Source organism: Culex pipiens, chromosome 2 (genome assembly GCF_016801865.2).
Source record: "Culex pipiens pallens isolate TS chromosome 2, TS_CPP_V2, whole genome shotgun sequence".
In the NCBI taxonomy this organism is placed as follows: domain Eukaryota; kingdom Metazoa; phylum Arthropoda; class Insecta; order Diptera; family Culicidae; genus Culex; species Culex pipiens.
Genome location: NC_068938.1, coordinates 163,431,130 through 163,453,828, shown reverse-complemented (window position 1 = coordinate 163,453,828; position 22,699 = coordinate 163,431,130). Strand labels below are relative to the sequence as shown.

The 22,699-nt window shown below is 35.9% G+C and overlaps 1 protein-coding gene across 1 annotated transcript in view; it reads right to left on the bottom strand.

Moving 5' to 3' along the window:
* Nucleotides 1–22,699, bottom strand: part of LOC120416722 (pre-mRNA-splicing regulator WTAP) — a 37,897-nt gene that overhangs the window by 3,934 nt on the left and 11,264 nt on the right. Inside the window, exon 2 of the mRNA XM_039578548.2 lies at nt 18,309–18,869. Coding sequence (XP_039434482.1) covers nt 18,309–18,552 — 244 coding nt within the window. The 5' untranslated portion in view covers nt 18,553–18,869. The remainder of the gene's footprint in view (nt 1–18,308; nt 18,870–22,699) is intronic.

Below are 22,699 nucleotides of genomic sequence, written 5' to 3'. Positions count from 1 at the left end.
GCGGTCCGATTGATCCAGACGGGCGGCACGGGATTTTTAAAAAAGCTAAACTTAAAAAAAAGTGAAAAGTCAAAAAAAACATTAACCCTCTACCGCCAGAATTTTTTTTTCGAGGATTTTTATTGTTCCCGTGTTCGGGAGGTCATTTTGACCAACTTTTGTTCTAAGAAAAACTTAACTTCTCTTGTTTTATGTTTTTCTTGTTTTTTTATTTTTTTTTACTTTTTTTTTTTTTTTTTTTTTTTTTTAAATACAGTCCAGACTCGATTATCCGAGGGCCCTGACAAAATTTCACTTCGGATAATCGAATAACGATTTTTTTTTTCGTTGTCTTATTTTTTATTGTCAAAATGGCGGTGATGAAATATTGAAAAAAATACATTTTCTAATTTAATAGGCATTCGACAATTGAATTTGACTAAAATGGGGTTGCATAACTCTAATTTGATGTTAAAAGCAAGAAATAAAAAAAAAAGTTTTTTTTGTTAGTGATTCGATTATCCGAAGTTCCATATAAAGTAAAAGTAAATCTTTCCCTGTTCCTGAGGGGAACACCTGTGAAGAGTATCGGGGCCGGCATTTACAAAGCGGATTCAGTGACAGTTTATTAATCAACTTAATGTTAACATGTTAAGGTTAATGTTAACATTCCATAGGTTGTCTTCCTAAGGTGTCTTGATAAGGTCATTGTTTTTGACGATACACTACCTTCCCTTTACTAAGCAATCGAATCCAGAAGAAAAACGATCACCAGCTGTGTTGGTCCGAGCCGTGATTTGAACCCCGATCTACTGCTTACGAGGCGGAAGCGTTACCACTGGGCTACGTGGCTCGGTCCATATAAACCTTCGGATAATCGAACTTTGGGAAATCTTCGGATAATCGAGTCTGAACTGTATTTTAATTTGCATTTCTCTTGTTTAGTTTATGTTTGTTTTTGGTGATATTTGGCGTATTCTACCACCTCCTATAGTTACATTTTGCAGTAACCTTTTATTTATTTTTGCTTGTTTTTCACATTTTCTGCTATAGAATGGTCCATTATCATTAAAATTGTAAAAAATGCGTACCGGCATAGTCTGGGATACTACAAAAATTACTGCATACTTCTTTTTATTTAAAATATAGAAAATGTGAGTAAATAACTTAGCCAAAGTTGACCCCAAAGAAAAATGTTTTTTTTTAAACCATTGGCAAAGTCACATAAAACAAGTAAAACTTCCAACCCCTAAAATTTTCTAAAATTTAGTTCTTCTTTCCAATGCTTTTTAAAGATCTAAAATTGGTTGAAAAATTGATTTTTGGCAATTGGGTTGTAGAGGATTAATAAATAAAAAAAAAATAGGCTAATAGTTTAAAATTCAAAGAATTATAAATTTCTTAAATACTTAAATTCGTAAATTTTTCAATTCTAAAATCCCTAATTCTTAAATTATTATTTTCTGAAATTCTAAAATTCTGAAATTCTTAATTTTTTGAATTATTTAATTATCATTTAATTATCGCCATCATTGATTAAGGGGTAACATACATGTAAATCGGCAAAAATGTCAAGGGTTGGTATTGGCACACACTCAAACTGTTTTTTAAATTGGTTTTCAGGGCATTTCCATAAACATTTTTAACTATTATCAACATAAATTTGAAGACATTTGGTTGCATCATTGCCGATATAAAGCTATTTGAAGTTAGCAGTTTCAAAAAACGGGTGCCACGATATCTCAACACTGATTCGACCAAATCGGCTCAAAATTTTGGAGAAGACTCATTAAACCAATCCCGTGTGCATGACGAAGGCCGATTTATAAAAAGTTTAAAAAAAAAGATAAAAATAATTTTCTGATTTAAAAAAAAAAATCGTCAGTTTTTGATTTTTGTAATTTTTCAAAAAACGCGATTTCAAAATCGTGCTTCGTCATGCACACGGGATATGTCTTGAGAGTCTTCACCCCAAATTTCAACGAATTTGGTCCATCCAATTTCGAGATATCGTGGCACCCGTAAATCAACTCGGTGTTCTGAGAAAAACGCTCACAAAGTTTGACAGTCCGCTTTGCTCATGGCGAAACTTTAAACTTAAATCGATTTCTACTCACTTAAAGCATGACATATCTTCATGAAACTTTTAGGAGTGATTGAAAGTCATCTTTTGAAGGATTTTATAAATATTTGGAAATATGAAATATTTAGATTTTCTACATGTATGTAACCCCTTAAAGACATTCCGAAAGCAAAAAATTTAGCATTTTTGAAGTCATATTTAAGGTTAGAGAAAACTTAAAAAAATGTTTTGATTTCCTGGTGAGAAACATTGGCGAGGTTTTCGAAAAAACGAGTACGAATTTTATTTGAATTTAAATCTCAAAAAATAAAAAATAATACTGACATTTTCTTATTATTTTTTATTTTCTTTGCTAAAATTAAATGACTATTGTTATGGTTTTCCCTTTGATTTACTTCATTCTAGAAAACATCAAAATCCGTATTGTTAGTTATGGGCGTTTCAAGACTATGGGGTTTGAGATTTGGTCTCATGAGGAAATTCTGGATTTTTAATTTTACAATATCGGCTACATTATTATTTAAAAGTTTGCAATTTTCAGTCACATTCAGATAACCAATTTAAAATTAAATTATTTGATTTTTTTCACCGAAAAATATTGCAAACAAGCACCACTCAAATACACCAAATACGCAAATGACCGTTTCTTCATATGGAGTTTTGCTTTCCTTCCGAGCTTCGTATTAGTCTTCAAACCCAATGAGAGTTCATTTTGCTTTATAGAAAAATATTATTATTATTATTATTAAAATATTATGTTTGTCACGAACTTGTTTGTATGTATTTTTTTTGGGTCGGCGTGGATTTATTTGCGGCTCCTCCGTAACAACCCTGAAGGTTTGAAAGAAAATAGCTGACGCACTGTTTCCAGTGACTTAAAATTAGAACTAATTTCAATTCGAAATTCACTTTTAATACAGTTGCACCACATTTGCCTATCAAGTTGAAAAATAATAACTTGTGATATGTTTGCTGAAAGATAGTTTTATTAATCACATTGTATCTGTATCATCGATATCACAGTTGGGGAAGTCACTTTTTGAAAAGCAGCAAATAAACAGAGTTTTGGGGGTTTGAAAATGCAGGGAATGTATGAGTAAAACAATGTGTGTTGATACTGAGCGTAGATGCACATGAGGGGAGGAAGATAAGATGCAACAATCAATTTCGGAAAGAAACAGCTAGAGATCGATTCGGCGTAACAATTGCAACAATAAACTCTCGGTATCGTTGCTATCAGCTTTTCTGGCAAATTGTCTTTGTCCATTTGTTTTCTTTTTTTGTTTGTGTGATAATTTTGTTTTATGATTCTAATATAGTTGTAAATCATACCAAAGACAAATGCACCACCACATTCTCGGAGAGGTCCCCGGTCGCCCGAGACTCCGGAACCACCTCGAACCACGCAGAAGAAACCATGACTCTGAGGAAGAGTGATTTGAGGCAAAACCTTAAATCAACCACACCGATCATACACACACTTTTGCTTGAACTCGTGACGACGATGGTGACTCGGGATTCCGGGCACGGTTCTGGGCTCTTCCGAAAGATCTGCCCGGCGAGAAGATCGAGAGAGACTCTTCGTTTGACACACGCACACACGAACCCCCCCACACAGATTTTTCGTAGACACTGTTTGGAACTCTGATTCGCGCGATTTCTTGGACGTTGCACACTGTTCGTTATTTTATTTTTTTGCTGCGATTTTTCTCCCTCGCTTTTCACAAATCAGATTTGATTTTTTTGCAATTTCGACGATTGCCTACATTTCTGAAATGAAAAAAAAAAAAACCCACACAATTTTTCGATTGATTGACATTTTCACACATTCACTACGATTTCTGAGATTTGGCTGCTCAAGCATCATCATCATCACACCATCTGGATTTTTTTTACTATTGCACCAACAACAACCCCTTCCTCTCCCGCCTCGCTTTTCTGGCGCAATTTTCAATTGCTTTGCCCGACTTGGACACCGATACACACAGTTCATTGGCCTTCGATTTCACTGTAATTTTCTTTATTGATTTTTCTGCTACTTTTTTCCCTCTCTCAAACACATTCATAGCACTGAGTCCCCATTTGAACGGTTATTTTTTTTTTCAATTTTCCTTCATGTTTGGCCGGAAACCGGAGTGCCGTTCAACCAACGACCATCGATGCAGACCGGTGACAACGACGGCGGTGGCAGCAACCAGCAACGATAGTTGAATCAACTAAAGAACCGAGGAATTCGGTTCTCTGACGACGCGCACATTTTAGAAGCCGTTCTTCCTTTCGGTGAAACTGGATTTATTATGGCTAAATGATTTCTTTTTTTTGGCCATATCGCACCAGAGCCGCATACTTTTCATTTTATGGAAAATGAAACATTTTTTTCGAAAACCTATGAAAATCGACGACCCCACGAACGCGAATCACTACACTTTTATTTTACTTATTTTACAAATCACAGAATAAATCGAAGCCAATGGTGCCAAACATGACTGCTGCTGATGCTGGGACATGCTGATGCTGTTGCAGATGATGATCTTTGCATCGTTTCTTTACGCGAATCACTTTCTTGGATAAATGGAATGTGTGATTCTAGTCTCTACTTACTTTATTACAGATTTTTTGTTTCATATTGAGTGTAGGAATTGGAGGAAACGTGCCATCGTCATAATTGGTGGAGTTTTAATTTAGAATTACCAAAACTAAACTTTTATTTTTCTAATTATAAAAGAACATAACAAACTTTGAATAATTCTGTAGGTGAAGGTGGGGCAAGAGTAACAAGCTAAGGACAAGAAATGCTTTAGTTAAAACCACACAAAAAACTAAAAAAAATTGTCGGATTTTTTGATAATACTCTTTATGTTAGGTCTTGTCTATTGGTTGATTCGTTTTTTTTTTTTTTTCTGAGATCCTTATGTTACCGTCCTTATTGAACAATCAACAACGGAACCTTAAAATCATTTAGAGGCTTGGTGGTGGAAGTGTTAAATTAAAATCCACTTGGGGGCAGAATGGACCACCCTTATTCTGCCTTACAAAAACAATTAAAAGTTATGAAATTTGGATTAAATAGATTATTTCACTCCTGGTAGGTTCACAAATGTTTAATGCAGCATTAGTTGATTTTTTAGTTGTTTTGATGCTTATTTGTAAAAATAGTGACTTATTTCAACATATTAAAACTATTTTCAAAAATGTTTGTTTTGGTAAGTGACTATTTTTATTAAAGTTGTCTAACTTCATGGAAACTATGTTAGAAAGGTACCTTAAGTCATTTCTTATCTCCCTTCAACGTTGTATTAGACGAAATGGCTTGTTTTTTAAGGTGGCCCATTCTGCCCCGCACCCTGGAAAAGTAGTCGAAAAAACTTTTTTTTTAAAGTGGCTCAAAAATAGTTTTAAGCTAAAAAATTTCATCAACCAAGTATACAACATTGAAGGGAACATTCCAAAGCATAAGCCTACTACACTGAATTCATAAGTATTCATGTTTTTCCATGGTTTTTGGCGCATTTTACTTAGGCGGGCCATTCTGCCCCCCCCCCCCCCCCCTGCCCCTAAGCCTACTACCAGAGGCGTCGCGTCCACCTGTTCAACCTGTTCATAGGACAGGTGGTCATTTTGATGTATAATAATATTGATTAGCTTAATTATAATTGTACAATAATATATTTGTACGAACATGCGAACTCGTCTTAGAATCATGAAAACGCCAGACGAAATCATTGCACAGAACGCACAATGAAAATGCACCGCGCACTGCAAAATCTCCCAAGCAGCAGCCAACCTGTCCAAAATTCTTTTAGGACGGCTTCCCATACAACGCATTTGCCGAATAGGCCTCTTATTTGTACATGGCGGAATAACGTCATGATTCGAAATCCGGACACTTAGTAGCAAATCATTTTCGTTATAGCTGGCAAAAAATCATGTAATAAGTTGGAAATGAAGAAATATCATCAGGATGTAGTATAAACAGTCAGTTTTAAGAGAATGCAAGCAAAATATGTCTTTTCTAACAATTTTCATCATAATTTGAAAATTAAAATGTCTTGTTGTGCTTCGAATCCCGGACACTGATAAAAGCTGATTCGAAATCCGGACACTTTTGCTTCGAATTCCGGACACTCGTTTTTGCTAATGAATCGCACAAATTTGGACTGAAATGATAGTGAATGGCATTCTTTAGGTCTCAAATAAGCTGTTAACATCAAATCAATCGATATTTTATATAAAAATTTGCTAGAATTTAAGGAAATCAAAACCATAATTTTCTGCTTTGCCTTCCCGGTGCATCGGACGTCTATGAAATATTTCACGTGAAATGTTTCGCATTTTTGGTAATCTTATAATTTTATTTTATTTAATTGTTTTGACATTAACTACAGCGTTCAAACAAACTTTCACGAAAATTGATGTTAGAGTTCATCAAATAACACAGTTTTGACATTCATAATGCGAACTTATATCCACATAATTGATTAAACAAGATGAGGTGTCCGGGTTTCGAAGCGTCCGGGAATTCGAATCATGACGTTACTGAAGTGTGCGACGCTCAAACTGTGCAGAGCTGACACAGGACGGGCGCGCCACCCCCAGAAAGAGCGGGAACAGAGAGAGAGAAAATGACGGAACGGAGAGATGGAGAGAGCGACGCTTATTCTGGCGGCGACTCGAACGACTCGACCAAATTTTTGCTCTCGCGCTCTTTCTGGGGGTGGCGCGCCCGTCCTGTCCCAAGTAGCACTCAAAACTTGCCGACTGTTGAATAATATTTAGACAATTGTTTTTGATAAACATACGAGAAAAAATCTGAACATAACTTAAATAACAGTTTGTTTCACTGCTTGTAAAACTGACTTATGTAACTATCGTGTTTTGTGCCACAAAAGTGTTAAAACACAGTCAACTTCACTCTTTTCCAACTTTAAAACACAACATAAGGAAAATTCTCACCTATTTGGGAGGTTTAGAACTCGCTCCTAACTCCATCCAATTTGCTGATTTACACTGTTTAAACAACTTTTTTTGGAACACCTTCGATAGAAACTTGTCTGCTCACTTCCGTTTGAGGTATTTATCACTTGATTTCAGTCGAAAAAGCTTTTTATGAGCTGTAATTAAACGTCAAATTGCTGATATGCCAAGATGCTGTTCGCTCATCTGCAATGTTTTCCTCGAAAACAGTTTGTTGAATAAGAATAATATTGCACTGTTTGTTTCACTGCTTATCTAACATTGTCATGAGACGGCATCTGAAAAATGGGCGTGGCCAACCATTCTATAAATAACCTTAGGTTTTCTCGCTTTGTTACACAAATGTTATCGGAGAATAGGTTATATAACTGATAATCAACAAACATATTCAACTCCTGGATCTATTCGGCCATAATAAGACCCAGATTAACTTACGCTGCCTTGGTATGGTGGCCAAAAACAAAACAAAAAACTGCGCAAAAAAAACTAGAAAAATTACAGCGTTTAATCTGCATATCCATCACTGGAGCAATGCGAAGTACACCAACGAATGCTCTAAATGCTGCTCTTCATCTCCTCCCGTTGTATCAATATGTGCAAATGGAGGCTGGTAAGAGTGCGCTTAGACTAAGAAGAACTGAGAATTTATTCAAGAATAGCCTTATAGAACATTTAGGAATTTTAAAAGAACTTAACATAGATCCACATGTGTTTATGAACGAGGACTGGATGGAATATACCTTGAACCTTGATATAACATACAAAGTGATTTTAACTGATCGCACATATGTGGAACTTAATTTCAAAAAGAGAGAATCGTACGGTCCTGCCTCTAGCGGTGGAGAGCTGCAACAATTAGACAAGATTTTCTGCCAGATGGGATCGAGGGGTTTCAAAACTGTGTAAAACATTAAGATTTCAAAATCTATACCCCTCGTATATTGCTGCCCGGTGAAACTCTGGTATAAACCTGTCAAAACACAATCAAATCCATGGATGAAACTGGGACAGTCAATCAAAACGATTGACAAAATAAATAAAAAATGGTTGGATATGGAATAATCCTTAAATTTCTTTAGATATAATGCCGTTCAAATCATTTAAGTTTATTAAACCTACTTATAAGTTTTCCATATTGGTTTCACGCAAGTATAAATCTAACAAAATTTGTGGAGTTGCTGCTAATGTTTTTGGTGATTGGTCATTGGACATGTACTATAGACAGTCGTGTTTCTTCAAGCAGCTTGACGGGGTCAGCAACTTTTCCTATGTGACTTAAAGGAAGCTTCTACAGTAAGATTTCAGTAATATTACTTGCTGAAATGTTTTAGTTGAAAATACCTCTCAGCTGCGATTAAATAATACAATTTTTCGCATCCGTAAGCAGAGCTTGATTGTTTACGTTTGGTTTCTGTCTATCTGGTATAGTGAAATTTCTTTGGTCAAAGGATGCCATGACAATGTCGTGGACAAAATCCTTATTATACCACTAGACAAATCTTTCCGGGCCCACTTTTTGAGAGAGAATTTGTACGGAGTTCCACGTATGTGCTGATCGCCAAGTATGGGAATCAGGAGGTCCAAGCCTTCCACCGGGAGCAATCATATTCTACACGGATGGATCAAAAATGGGTAATAAAACAGGAGCGGGGATCACGGGGCCAGGACTAAGTATTTCGGCTCCTATGGGACGCTGGACTACTGTATTTTTGGCTGAGATCTATGCTATTTTAGAATGTGCATCAGCATGTCTGAAGAGAAACTATAGGCATTCTACAATCTGTATTTTCTCTGATAGTCAAGCTGCTTTGAATGCTTTGAATTCATCCAAATGCCAATCTAGATTGGTTTGGGAGTGTGTGATTCTTCTGAAAAAACTGGGTAATATAAATCGAGTATTTTTGTACTGGGTTCCAGGGCACTGCGGGGTTGAAGGGAATGAAAAGGCCGATTTTCTTGCTAGGAAAGGCTCAGATGACCTTTTTGCTGGTCCGGAGCCATTCTGTGGAGTGTCGAAATGCGTTTTGAAAATGGAAATTACAAAATGGGAAAATTCCATGATACAACAGAATTGGATTTCCTCGAAATCTGCAAAACAATCCAAGTTGTTTATCACCCCTAGCAAACAGAAAACGTCGCGAATACTTGGTCTGAATAAACGGTCACTAAACATATACATTGGATTAATTACAGGACATTGCCCATCACGGTATCACTTGAAAAAGCTAACGCGAAGTCAAACTGATATCTGTAGGCTCTGTGACTGTGAAGTAGAAACTTCAAAGCACTTACTGTGTGAGTGTGGTGCACTGATTTCAAAAAGAATTAAATTTTTCAATAAAGGGACTCTAACTCCCTCAGAAATTTATTTAGAAAATCCCACTTCGGTTGTTGACTTCATTCTTGAAGCAATGCCAAACTGGGGTATATCGCATCCTCAGTCAGTGGCGGTCACCCTAAATGGTGACTCGTCACCCTGAAAATATGCGACAGTAATTAGGGGTACACTACAATAGATCAACTAAATGGTCGCAGTAGTCTTAAGTCCCACAAAAAAAAAAAAAAAAAAAAAAAACATATTCAACTTGACATTGCGTGTTGTTAGGTGGTGTAAATTTGTACGTGAGGTATTTAGAGTTTCATTAATGTTTATTTATCGAAGATTGCAATATTTTTAATTGTTAACCGATTATTTATAAACATATCGCCGGTAAAAGCTACAAAAAATATCAGCTTAAGGAGTTCATGATAGAGAAAACAACAAATTTAAATCACACCAATTTTCAATGTTACTCCGTGGTACGGTAATCGAAATGACAGTTTGTTATAACAAAGTTACATAATGGAGTTACAAAAACTGACTTGAAACAAACTTATATAACTTAATTTCCAATGACAGCCATTTCTGGAGTTAAGTTGTATAGCTGACAGCAACATTCTTATTGACGATTAGGCCAGCTTGTTTACTATGAAGCCTCGTGGAGAGATGTGGAAGCGCGCCTGGACCTGCCGTGGAGATAACAACAAATCGTCGAAGTCATCGGATCGAATCTTGGGAAAGACGAAGTTCATCAAATAAGGAAAATCTGAAAGTTCGCCATGAAGAGGGTTTCACAAGAATCACAGTAGAGAGCGCGATAGGATTGTTTTTTTTTTTTCCATACAATTTCTATTTTTTTCTAAATATATCGAGCAGAAACAAGCGTACCAAAATAGTCAGAGATACTATTGTTGTTGGCTTGGTCGTTGATTGAAATTCTAATAAGAACGGTTTGTTTACATTTAAGTTGGGTAACGGTTAGACAACTGTTTTCAATCTATCTTTCCTTTTCAGTGTGCGCTTTGATTTGACAGCACAGCCGTTAACCACGCCCCTTTTTTTCGTTGAATCTCTTGTTAGCTAACACAGTGTTATCAAATACATTTGTACAACTTACTCTGATAACTTGCATCTTATTCTGGCAAGTTATACAACAGAAAAAAGTGCGCTTTTTCCAATGCACAGGAGTTGTAGAACAAGTTGTGGTTACGAGGCCAATCGGTTATACAACCAGTTAGGAAATACGTTTATCTAACAAAGTGTGTTGCTTGGGGTGTCAGCTCTGCACAGTTTGAGCGTCGCACACTACAGTATTCCACCGTGTACACATAAGAGGCCTTTGAATGTATTCGGCAAATGCGTTGTATAGAGTTATCTAAGGCCGATGTCACGCACACTAGCAGACCATTTGTTTTGCTGGCGGGTACAAAATTTAACCTCATTCTTTGTCGTGTACGTACACGCAATACATGCGCACGTAGATAATTCTATGGGAAGCCGTCCTAAAAGAATTTTGGACAGGTTGGCTGCTGCTTGGGAGATTTTGCAGTGCGCGGTGCATTTTCATTGTGCGTTCTGTGCAATGATTTCGTCTGGCGTTTTCATGATTCTACGACGAGTTCGCATGTTCGTGCAATTATACTATTGAACATAATCTAAATTTAGACATTTTTTTGCTTAATTTCAAATAAATTCAAAAAATTATAAAACTGGTTCAATCTTGCTTAAAATGATTATCAACGCCGATTGTTTTTAGTTGATTTTAAGTTTATTTACATCGAAATTTGGATTTTTTTAATTTTTCGAGCTATTATTGAAAGGGAAGCGACATAAACTTGAACAAATATTTGTAACGGCCTAAGTATGTTAGCAGGTTTTGTACAATAAATTATGTTAATCAGGGCTGCTCAACCTTTTAGACTTTTCTGAAGTATTGACGGGTCGGAAAAAAATATTTGATAAAAATTGAAGAGAAAAATAATAAAAAAGTTATGTGCAACACTTTTCAAATATTTCATTCATATATTTAGATTTTAAGAAAAAAGACAAAGAAACAAAGTTTTTTTTATTTATTGTATAAAATGCCTTGTAATTATTTTTGCCGATTGCAGTGAAATACCATAATATCATTATAAGAATAACAAATCATTAAAACTTCTTTGTTCTTTGCTAATATTTTTACAAATACAAAATCACTTTTGCGGAGCTGTGCAATATTTTTAAAAATACATTATATGATAAACAGATTTCTATAAATTTTTCTTCGTTTTTTTTTAAATATTGAAGTGTATGAAAAAACATACATGATATTTGGTTCTTTGATACATTAATTTTAATTTTTCAAAAATATTTGTAACGATCTCTATATTCAAACTGACGATTTTGCTTACATTTTTCCTTTTTTAAGCACAATTTTATCCGTGGAAATTTAACCTGAAAAAAAAACCCTTTTACCCATTACATCCTTGCTCATTCTTTGAGAATATTTTTTTTCCATGTTTTGAGAAAAATAACATTCAATTTGAAGGATACGGAAATTTTTTGAAATTGAATTCAGTTTTCTTCAGCACATTTGTAGCCAACAATCAAGTTTTGTTATATATTTCAAATATTTACGGAATGGAAAATGTTGGTTTTAGTTCACGAAAAAAAATTCGTCGAATTTTTGAAATCAAATGATTGTAAGTCAACTGCTCTGTTGATTTATGCATTTTTAAACACTCTTTTTATTAAAATCTTTAACCCATTTTTTCAATTTGTTTTTCTTTGTTTTGTTTTCATAAAGGAATTTATTTTGAACAGGTATTCAAAATGGCCACGCGTCGCCTCTGCCTACTACACTGGATTCATAAATTTTTATGTTTTTCTATGGTTTTTGGTGCATTTCCCTTAGGCGGTCCATTCTGCCTTCCTGCCCCTAATATATTGTATAATTTTCAAATTCAATTCACTGAATTCTTCTTTAGTTAGTTACTTTAAATGGAAGGTTACGTTTACTATTTCAATCTATTTGAGAATGAAAAGTCTCTGTAAGACATTGTAAAACCTTATAAATGTTGGATGCTTTTGACACAGATTTTCATAATATTTTTTATGAATCAAAATTTATTTATATTATGGATAGAATATTTGAAAAAAAAAAACTAGAGTTTGGCAATGGTGTTTTTTATCATTTTTTAATGTTTTTAATAAGGTTTATTTTTTATTTTTTTTTTGTTTTTTATTGTTAAAACTAAATTCATTAAGTCATTTGAAATATTTTTTTCTAAATTTTTCTCTAAAACTTTTTTGTGAGTGTGGGTGAATTAGATAAAGCATGATTTTCAGTTAATGGAAAACATAAATATTGAATTAAATCCAATCGCGTTTGTTCGTGTTGAATGAAAAAATTGAAAAACTGTTTACGTTTTGAAAACATTAAAAAAAAATAAATAAAACAAGCCTTACCCGGAAAACTTCGTTCTGCCTTTTTTCGTTTGTTGACGTTTTTTGCTTTTTTACTTATTCAGCCTCCTGTGATCAAAATTTGATTTTGCACAACTTTTCCCATACAATCTGCAGATTTTCCGGAATCGGTTCCAGAGTGGCCAAAGTTGTCACTTTTTGGCGTAAGAACCTACCTTGGACTTATACGAACTCAACGCAACAAAGAGCACCTCGATCCGACGTTCCGTGTTGAATTGATTCGCGTTCGAACAAAACCGTCGAAATTTTTTATATATATAGATAGATTTAAATAAATCCAAGAAATCAAAGATACTGCAAATGCAAGGAAACTTGGTTAAAACATTTTAAAAACTAATTCCTAGATTCTTTGAAAGCATAATATCAACAATCATGTTTCTAACGTTCTTTTGTTTAAAAATAAGATTTTTTTTATCTTTACCTTTTTGCCATTTCCAGTTGAAACGAAGCATGAAAAACTAAACGTTTGCCAATTTAAAAAAATAAACATTGAAATTGTAAATCTTGTTAGGCTTTTGGTTAATTTTTGAATTTGTTTATGTTTCTACTCTGAATCAAACAATAAATGCTTCCATTTTTGTTTCTTTAAAGGAATTTGCGTTAAGTTTCTGTTTTTGAACAAAAACATTTGGAATCACTGAAAAGCGAAAGCTACAATACTTCATGAATAAATGAAAGTTGCTAGTATTTAAAATTGAGGTGAAAAGTCATCGATTGTGATTGGACACTCAATTACTGGTCTGGTCTAAAACGTGTTTTTTGCTCTAAAATCTCGTTTTAGACCGGTTTTGAACAGGCAAATATATACAAACTAATGTCGATTTACGAAATAGGAGAACACTTCTCAAAAGTTAATTTTTTTTCAAAATAAATACAACAACAAATCTTTAGCAAACTATCCTACCATCGTCACCAACTCTTCTCCACCAATTCCGTCCGATTGCACGTGATTCCTCACTCGCGCGTATAATGTAATTACGTAAAAAAAACCCGCGCACACAAATATATCGTCCAGAGTGCTCGCGCCCGCGTAAACCGCCAAAACTAGAGTTCAAAACTGTGTCCACGCATATTTCACACTCTCGCACCGCTGCCTGTTTGAGTGTTAATTTGTGTTGTTGAGTCGTTTACCTTTGGCACTATCTCTGAACTAGTTTTAGGTACCCGTCGAGCCAATGATGATGAATATTCATGGCTTCCGTTACACCACCGGACAGTTCTCAATACCTTTCTACGGGGAGTTCATCGACCTAAATCATAAATAAGTACCAACTAAGAGCATCTCCACCGGTGCGCACATAAATGAGTGACTATTTTGTTCACCCACAGCGCTACTATTTTAGTTTAGTCACCCTTCCCACACCGGTCGTTGATAAAACGGGTTGGTAAAATAGTCACTGCCAACCCCACCGGGGGTGAGTATCAGCTTATTTTGACGTTTCGAAATAAAATTTGTTTTAATTTATTGGCATGACCAATTTGCCAAAATCTTCAAAGCCAAAAGTAATTATTTCCAAAAAAAAAAACTGGATTGGTAGTAACCTGGATTGGTCCGGGTTCCCCGGGGAATGTTCCGTTGGAGGGACATTGGCAGCACCGTATGAATATGGGCAATATTGGTGTCAAACTTCTCGATTCTCAAAATCACATATGAAAATTACGAAAACTGACATTTTAAACGTACTGGCCGGAACCCGGATGGTTCCGGGTTTCCCGGGGGATGTTCCGTTGGAGGGACATTGGCGACTCCTATGAATATGGGCAATATTGGTGTTAAATTTCACGATTTGCAATATCACATATGAAAATTATGAAAATGGACTTTTCTAGTGGACCCGGATGGTTCAGGGTTCCCCGAGGAATGTTCCGTTAGAAGGACATTGGCCGCACCGTATCAATATGGCCAATATTGGTGTCAAACTTCACAATTTTCAAAATCACATGTGAAAATTACGAAAACTGACATTTTAAACGGACTGGCCGGAACCCGAATGGTTCCGGATTTCCTGGGGGATGTTCCGTTGGAAGGACATTGGCCGCACCGTATCTATATGGCCAATATTGGTGTCAAACTTCTCGATTCTCAAAATCACATATGAAAATTACGAAAACTGACATTTTAAACGGACTGGCCGGAACCCGGATGGTTCCGGGTTTCCCGGGGGATGTTCCGTTGGAGAGACATTGGCGGCTCCTATGAATATGGGCAATATTGGTGTTAAATTTCACGATTTGCAATATTACATATGAAAATTATTAAAATTGACATTTCTAGTGGACCCGGATGGTTTAGGGTTCCCCGAGGGATGTTCCGTTGGAAAGACATTGGCCGCACCGTATCAATATGGCCAATATTGGTGTCAAACTTCACAATTTTCAAAATCACATGTGAAAATTACGAATACTGACATTTTAAACGGACTGGCCGGAACCCGGATGGTTCCGGGTTCCCCGGAAGATGTTCCGTTGGAGGGACATTGGCGGCTACGATGAATATGGGCAATATTGGTGTTAAATTTCACGATTTTCAAAATCACATATGGAAATCACGAAAATGGACATTGTGAGTGGACTGGCCACAATCCGAATTGGTCCGGGTTCCCTCGGGGATGTTCCGTTGAGCGGACATTGGCGGCACCGTATGAATATGGGCAATATTGGTGTCAAAATTCACGATTTTCAATATCACATATAAAAATTACGAAAATGAAAATTTTAAACGGACTGGCCACAACCCGAATCGGATGTTCCGTTGAGGGGACATTGGCGGCACCGTATAATATGGGCAATATTGGTGTCAAACTTCACGATTTTCAAAGTCACATGTGAAAATTACGAAAATGGACATTTTCAACGAACTGGCCACAACCCGGATGGTTCTGGGTTCCCCGAGGAATGTTCCGTTGGAAGGTTATTGGACTCACCGTATGAATATGGGTAATATTGGTGTCAAACTTTACAATTTTCAATATCACATGTGAAAATTACGAAAATGAACTTTTTGAGTGAACTGGCCACAACCCAGGTAGTTCCGAGTTCCCCGGGGGAAGTTATATATAATGGTGTCAAACTTCACGGTTTTCAAAATCACCTATCGAAATTACGAAAATGAACATATAAAGTTTATTCGTTGTTTCGTTGAAGGGACCTTATCGGCACAAATAAATAAATAACAAATATTGAAGTTGAAAAGATCCACAATCCAAAATTTAAATTGTTTCAAAAAATAAATTCCTTCAATGTCCCTTCAACGGAACATCGTCAGGGGAATCCGGAACCATCCGGGTTGTGGCCAGTCTGTTTAATATGTAAATTTACGGAATTTTCATATGTGATATTGAAAATCGTGAATTTTGATACCAATATTGCCCATAATCATCGGTGTCGCCAATGTCCTTCCAACGGAACATCCCCCAGGGAATCCGGAACCATCCGGGTTGTGGCCAGTTCGTTGAAAATGTCCATTTTCGTAATTTTTACATGTGATTTTGAAAATCGTGAAATTTGACACAAATATTTCCCATATTTATACGATGCCGCCAATGTCCGCTCAACGAAACATCACCGGGGGAACCCAGACCAATTCGGATTGTGGCCAGTCCACTCAAAATGTCAATTTTCGTAATTTTCACATGTGATTTTGAAAATTGTGAAGTTTGACACCAATATTGCTCATATTCATACGGTGCCGCCAATGTCCGCTCAACGGAACATCCCCGCGAGAATCCGGACCAATTCGGATCGTGGCCAGTCCACTAGAAAATTTCATTTTCGTAATTTTCATATGTGATTTTGAAAATCGTGAAATTTAACACCAATATTTGCCCATATTCATCGGTGCCGCCAATGTCCCTCCAACGGAACATCCACCAGGGAACCCGGAACCATCCGGGTTGTGGCCAGTTCGTTGAAAATGTCAATTTTCGTAATTTTCACATGTGATTTTGAAAATCGTGAAGTTTGACACCAATATTGCCCATATTCATACGGTGCCGCCAATGTCCGCTCAACGGAACATCCCCGGGGGAACTCGGACCAATTCGGATTGTGGCCAGTCCACTCACAATGTCCATTTTCGTGATTTCCATATGTGATTTTGAAAATCGTGAAATTTAACACCAATATTGCCCATATTCATACGGAGCCGCCAATGTCCCTCCAACGGAACATCCTCTAGGGAACCCGGAACCATCCGGGTTGTGGCCAGTTCGTTGAAAATGTAAATTTTCGTAATTTTCACATGTGATTTTGAAAATCGTGAAGTTTTTTCACATGTGATTTTGAAAATCGTGAAGTTTGACACCAATATTGCCCATATTCATACGGTGCCGCCAATGTCCGCTCAACGGAACATCCCCGGGGGAACCCGGACCAATTTGGATTGTGGCCAGTTCGTTAAAAATGTCCTTTTCCGTAATTTTCACATGTGATTTTGAAAATCATGAAGTTTGACACCGATATTGCCCATATTCATACGGTGCCGCCAATGTCCGCACAACGGAACATCCCCGGGGGAACCCGGACCAATTTGGATTGTGGCCAGTTCGTTAAAAATGTCCTTTTCCGTAATTTTCACATGTGATTTTGAAAATCATGAAGTTTGACACCGATATTGCCCATATTCATACGGTGCCGCCAATGTCCGCACAACGGAACATCCCCGGGGGAACCCGGACCAATTTGGATTGTGGCCAGTTCGTTAAAAATGTCCTTTTCCGTAATTTTCACATGTGATTTTGAAAATCATGAAGTTTGACACCGATATTGCCCATATTCATACGGTGCCGCCAATGTCCGCTCAACGGAACATCCCCGGGGGAACCCGGACCAATTCGGATTGTGGTCAGTCCAATCACAATGTCCATTTTCGTGATTTCCATATGTGATTTTGAAAATCGTGAAATTTAACACCAATATTGCCCATATTCATAGGTACCGCCAATATCCTTTCAACGGAACATCCCCCGGGGAACCTGGGCCAATCCGGGTTGTGGCCAGTACAATGAAAATGTCCATCATCAATGTCCAGTTCCATGGAACCATAAAAAGTCAATTCAAAAAAAAAAAATCTTGATTCTCCTTTCACTTCAAGCAGATGTCAAATATTTGTGCGCGCTACTAGCGGGCGACTAAATTTGGTCACCCGCTGTTCACCCAGGGTCGAGCTGCTATTTTATGAGCGCGTTTATGAGCGACCGGTGTGGGGAAGAGTGATGGTGGAGCGCTTCCAAATCCTTACTGCGCGCGCCCGGTGGAGATGGTCTAAGGCAGAGAATTCTTCAACAGTCGTAAAATCAATGATTTGTTCTGCCCGCTTTTTTTCTCTTGCTTACAACTTGGGAGAACAGAGAGAAGAAAACCCCCCCAAAAGGCAGGAGCGTTCTGGCGAGTCCGTTTTACGTGCGAGGCTCGACGAACACGGCGGAGTACAGAGTACAAACGGTACTGAGTCAGTTTTGTGAGATGTGTGTGAAGTTGTGGGGGTACCTTCCAGCATGCGGCAGTGAAATTCCAGCGATTCGCCGGTACGCCCGACGACGGCGACGCCGGGAGCGGTACCGACACCCGCCGGCACCGGCACACTTCCGGCGGCCGTGGCGACGGCCACCGACGCAGGGGCGACTGCAGCGACGGCGACGGCACTGTTTAACGGTGGCGACGACGCGGACAACAAATTGCTGCCGTGATCGGTGTCCATGAGGCTCGAGTTGTCCTCCGCACTCTGCTGCATCGCCTGAGACGAATCTCGGGGAGTTTTGTTTTCGGTTTGTTTTTCTTTTTTCTTCTTACTTTTTCCACCAAAACACACACACGTATACGCACGCACACACACGCACACGATCTGTATGTGTGACGATTTGGGTGATTTCTGCCAGCCGCAAGCACTCCCGAAAAATAACAAAACTACTTTCACTAAATTCTTCCTGTATTTTTTATGTATTCTTCTCGGTGAAAGGCGACTCAAGCTTCAAGAATCGTTGGCGGGAGGGAGCTTGACTTGCGGTTGATTGAACTCTGTCCTTACACCGACTTGTCCGTTTTTATGAGCTGGAAGGAGTAAAACAAGAAGAAGTGTTATTATTTGTCTGAATTTTAAACCAACCCCGTTTATTTGGCATTTTTTCCATTTTAAAATAACACATAAACATTGCAAATATTACAATATTATATTAATAATACAGAAAGTGCCTGACAAAAAAAACTCGTTTATGTTTAATTTAGATTTGCTTATTTAAGTGCGACTGAAAATTACAAAGTTAAATGTTTTAATCGACATAATAAAACTGAAAATCCAGAAATAAAGCTGACATTATTATTTACAACGATAAAGCTTATGTTTCTGAGTACAATCAATTATATTTTTTTGCACCTAAACGAAAAAATAATCATAAATGGTTGTACATAACAATCATAGAGTTTTAGGACCCTTTTGCCTTAAGGAGGTATTAGACTATGGCAAACAAACTCTACACAGGTTTTAAGTGTAAATTTGATTAGTTTTTAATTGAATAACGTGATACAGTACTTGTCCGCTAACTGGGCTGAGAACGTATCCCAGTTACCGAATGCTGCTCGCTAACTGGGCTGAACGAAAAATTACGAGGGGATCACCGATGCATAACATTTTCTCTACAAAATGTAAAAATAAAGGTTGCCTTTATTTTTTTTTCAGAGCTCACTTTTTAATTCTAGAGTAAATTTTCAAAAGGTCCTATGTGCAAAATCCTCATTCTGAGAAATTTCATGTTGAAGTTTTGTGTGAGATTTTTAAATCCTATTTAAACACGTTTGAGTATTTTTGAATTCTAAAAACGCCAAAATGGACCTAAATCGATGCTTTTTATGTGCACTTTACGGGAATTATCAAAAGTCTAGTTTAAACTGATTTCTAAAGCAATTTGTTTCATACGACCTGTGAGTGCACATAGGACACGATTCATAGGACAAATTTTACACATAGGACTTAGCACATTGGACCTAATTCGTGTAACATTGCACATAAGACTTTTCCAAATTAAATTCAAATCCTGATTAAAATAAAACAACTTTTTTATTATAATTATGTTTACCCCACCCTCGCGCAACGTGTTGTCATCAGCTGATCGAGAGTATGAAATGTTTCAATGCTTCCAGAGCGGGAGAGAGAAACCGTTATGAGAATATGTTGACCAATCAGCGCTTCCGTCGGCATCTGTCAGATAGGTGCTGGAAAATCGACCTATCCGACAATGTAAATAATAGGTCTATTCCCGTACTGCAGAATTCTGCAATTCTGCACAAAATCGGCAGCAGAGCGTTCCCGTACTTTTCTGCAACAAAAGTAACTTTTTTCTCAGGTAGAACTTCTGCAATGAGAGAGGTTGAAGTTGCAGCAAAACCGTTCCCGTACTTTTCTGCGAGCTCTCTCTTCTCTTTCGTGTTGAAAAGTAACTGCAAGTTGGTGTGAGTACACGCTTACATAAAATTGGCAAGTTGGGTTAAATCAAGCATTTTATTATTATGTAGTTGTAATAAATTTGATGTTTTGAAGGGACGTTTGTATATTTGGAATTGATGGATTTTGGGGTATTTCTATTAATGTCTGGTTTTATTGAGAACTATATTTTATGTTAACGATTTCAGACTTAGTTCATTAATGTGTTAATATTGTTGATAAGTAAATCCAGCATTACAGCACGGCTAATAACCCAACAAACAATTTGCATCATAAAAACAAAATGTTTAAAAAAAAAAAATTGAAAGACACATTTCTTTTGAGTTTAATTTTTTTTTAAATAAATATTTGTTTGAGAAATGATTTTTGATCTTAAATTGTTTTTGAACAGACTAAATATGTGTGTTAAAATAATAGGTAAATTTAATTGGCAAATAATAAATTGTACCTGTGACGGTGCTACCAACTTGTATTCTTATATGAACCAAAATATTGAATGTATTTTGTTGAGCTTTCAATGAAGGAATCATAAAAAAAGGTATAAGACTGTACCAAACAAATAATAAATATAATTGATTATATAATTTGTAATTTGTTGTTTGATTGGGTACGATAACCTGTTAGTTAAACTATGTATCAAGTCAAGGAGGTATCCAGCCGGAAATGATTACACATCATATTTTATATTATTATTTTAAGTTTATTTAAATTTTATTAACAAATATACGGTATACTTAAATTCTTAAATTCTTAAATTCTTAAATTCTTAAATTCTTAAATTCTTAAATTCTTAAATTCTTAAATTCTTAAATTCTTAAATTCTTAAATTCTTAAATTCTTAAATTTTTAAATTCTTAAATTCTTAAATTCTTTGAAATTTTGAATTTTTGATGTTCTGAACTCTTAAATATTCAAAATTTTGATTTTTTTATTACGAATTCAAAATATTTGAATTTTGGAGGTCTGAACTTTAATATTTTTCAACCTTATTTTTTTATTTTGATTTTTTGAAATTAAGCTTTTTTTTTAAACATTTTCAATTACTTAATTTTGAATAATTTGAATTTTTTAAGCTTTGAATATGAGCAATTCTCTACAAAACCGGCCGATTTCGACCATTTTTATTTTTTGTATTTTTTGATTTGGCTCAAACTTTGTGGGGGCCTTCCCTATGACCAAAGAAGCCATTTTGCATCATTAGTTTGTCCATATAAATTTCCATACAAATTTGGCAGCTGTTCATACAAAAATGGTACGTAAATATTCGAAAATCTGTAACTTTTGAAGGAATTTTTTGATCAATTTGGTGTCTTCGGCAAAGTTGTAGGTATTGTTAAGGACTATTTAGAAAAAAATAGGTACACGGAAAAAAAAATTTCCCGATTTTTTATTAACTTTTTTTTCACAAAAACTCAAATTCCCAAAATACGTATTTTTTGATTTTCGAGATTTTTTGATATGTTTTAGGGGACAAAAATCCGCAACTTTTGAGCTATAGAGAAACATGGTCAAACAATCTGCCGCCGAGTTATGTTTTTTTGAAAAACTGGTGATTTTTGGAAAAAAATCGAAATTTCACACATACAATTTTTTTGACCTCATTTTTTTATGCAAAATTGAATTTGCAATCGAAAAGTACTTTACAGATTTTTTGATAAAGGGCTCCGTTTTCAAGATATAGCCACCGAAAGTTTGATTTTAGCGAAATATTTGCAGTTTTTCAATTTTTAAAAGTAGTGACCATGAGTGACCATTTCCAAAATTATTTTTTTTTGAAAAGTTCAGAAAATTTGCTAAAAAATTGTCTAAGAGACATTGAAGATTGGACCTCGGGTTGCTAAGATACAGCGGCTTAAAGAAAAAGAAACACGAAAATTGAAGTTTTCTAAGTCTCACCCAAACAGCCCACCATTTTCTAATGACGATATCTCAGCAATTAATGGTCCGATTTTCAATGTTAATACATGAAACATTCGTGAAATTTTCCGATCTTTTCAAAAAAATTATTTTGAAAAAAATTAAATCAAGACTAACATTTTAAAAGGGCCAAACTTTGAATATTATGCCCATTAAAAATGCTAGTATTGATTTAATTTTTTTCAAAATAATTTTTTTGAAAAGATCGGAAAATTTCACGAATGTTTCATGTATTAACATTGAAAATCGGACCATTAATTGCTGAGATATCGTCATTAGAAAATGGTGGGCTGTTTGGGTGAGACTTAGAAAACTTCAATTTTCGTGTTTCTTTTTCTTTAAGCCGCTGTATCTCAGCAACCAGAGGTCCAATCTTCAATGTCTCTTAGACAATTTTATAGAAAATTTTCTGAACTTTTCAAAAAAAATGTTTTTAGAAATGGTCACTCATGGTCACTATTTTTAAAAATTGAAAAACTGCAAATATTTCGCTAAAATCAAACTTTCGGTGGCTTTATCTTGAAAA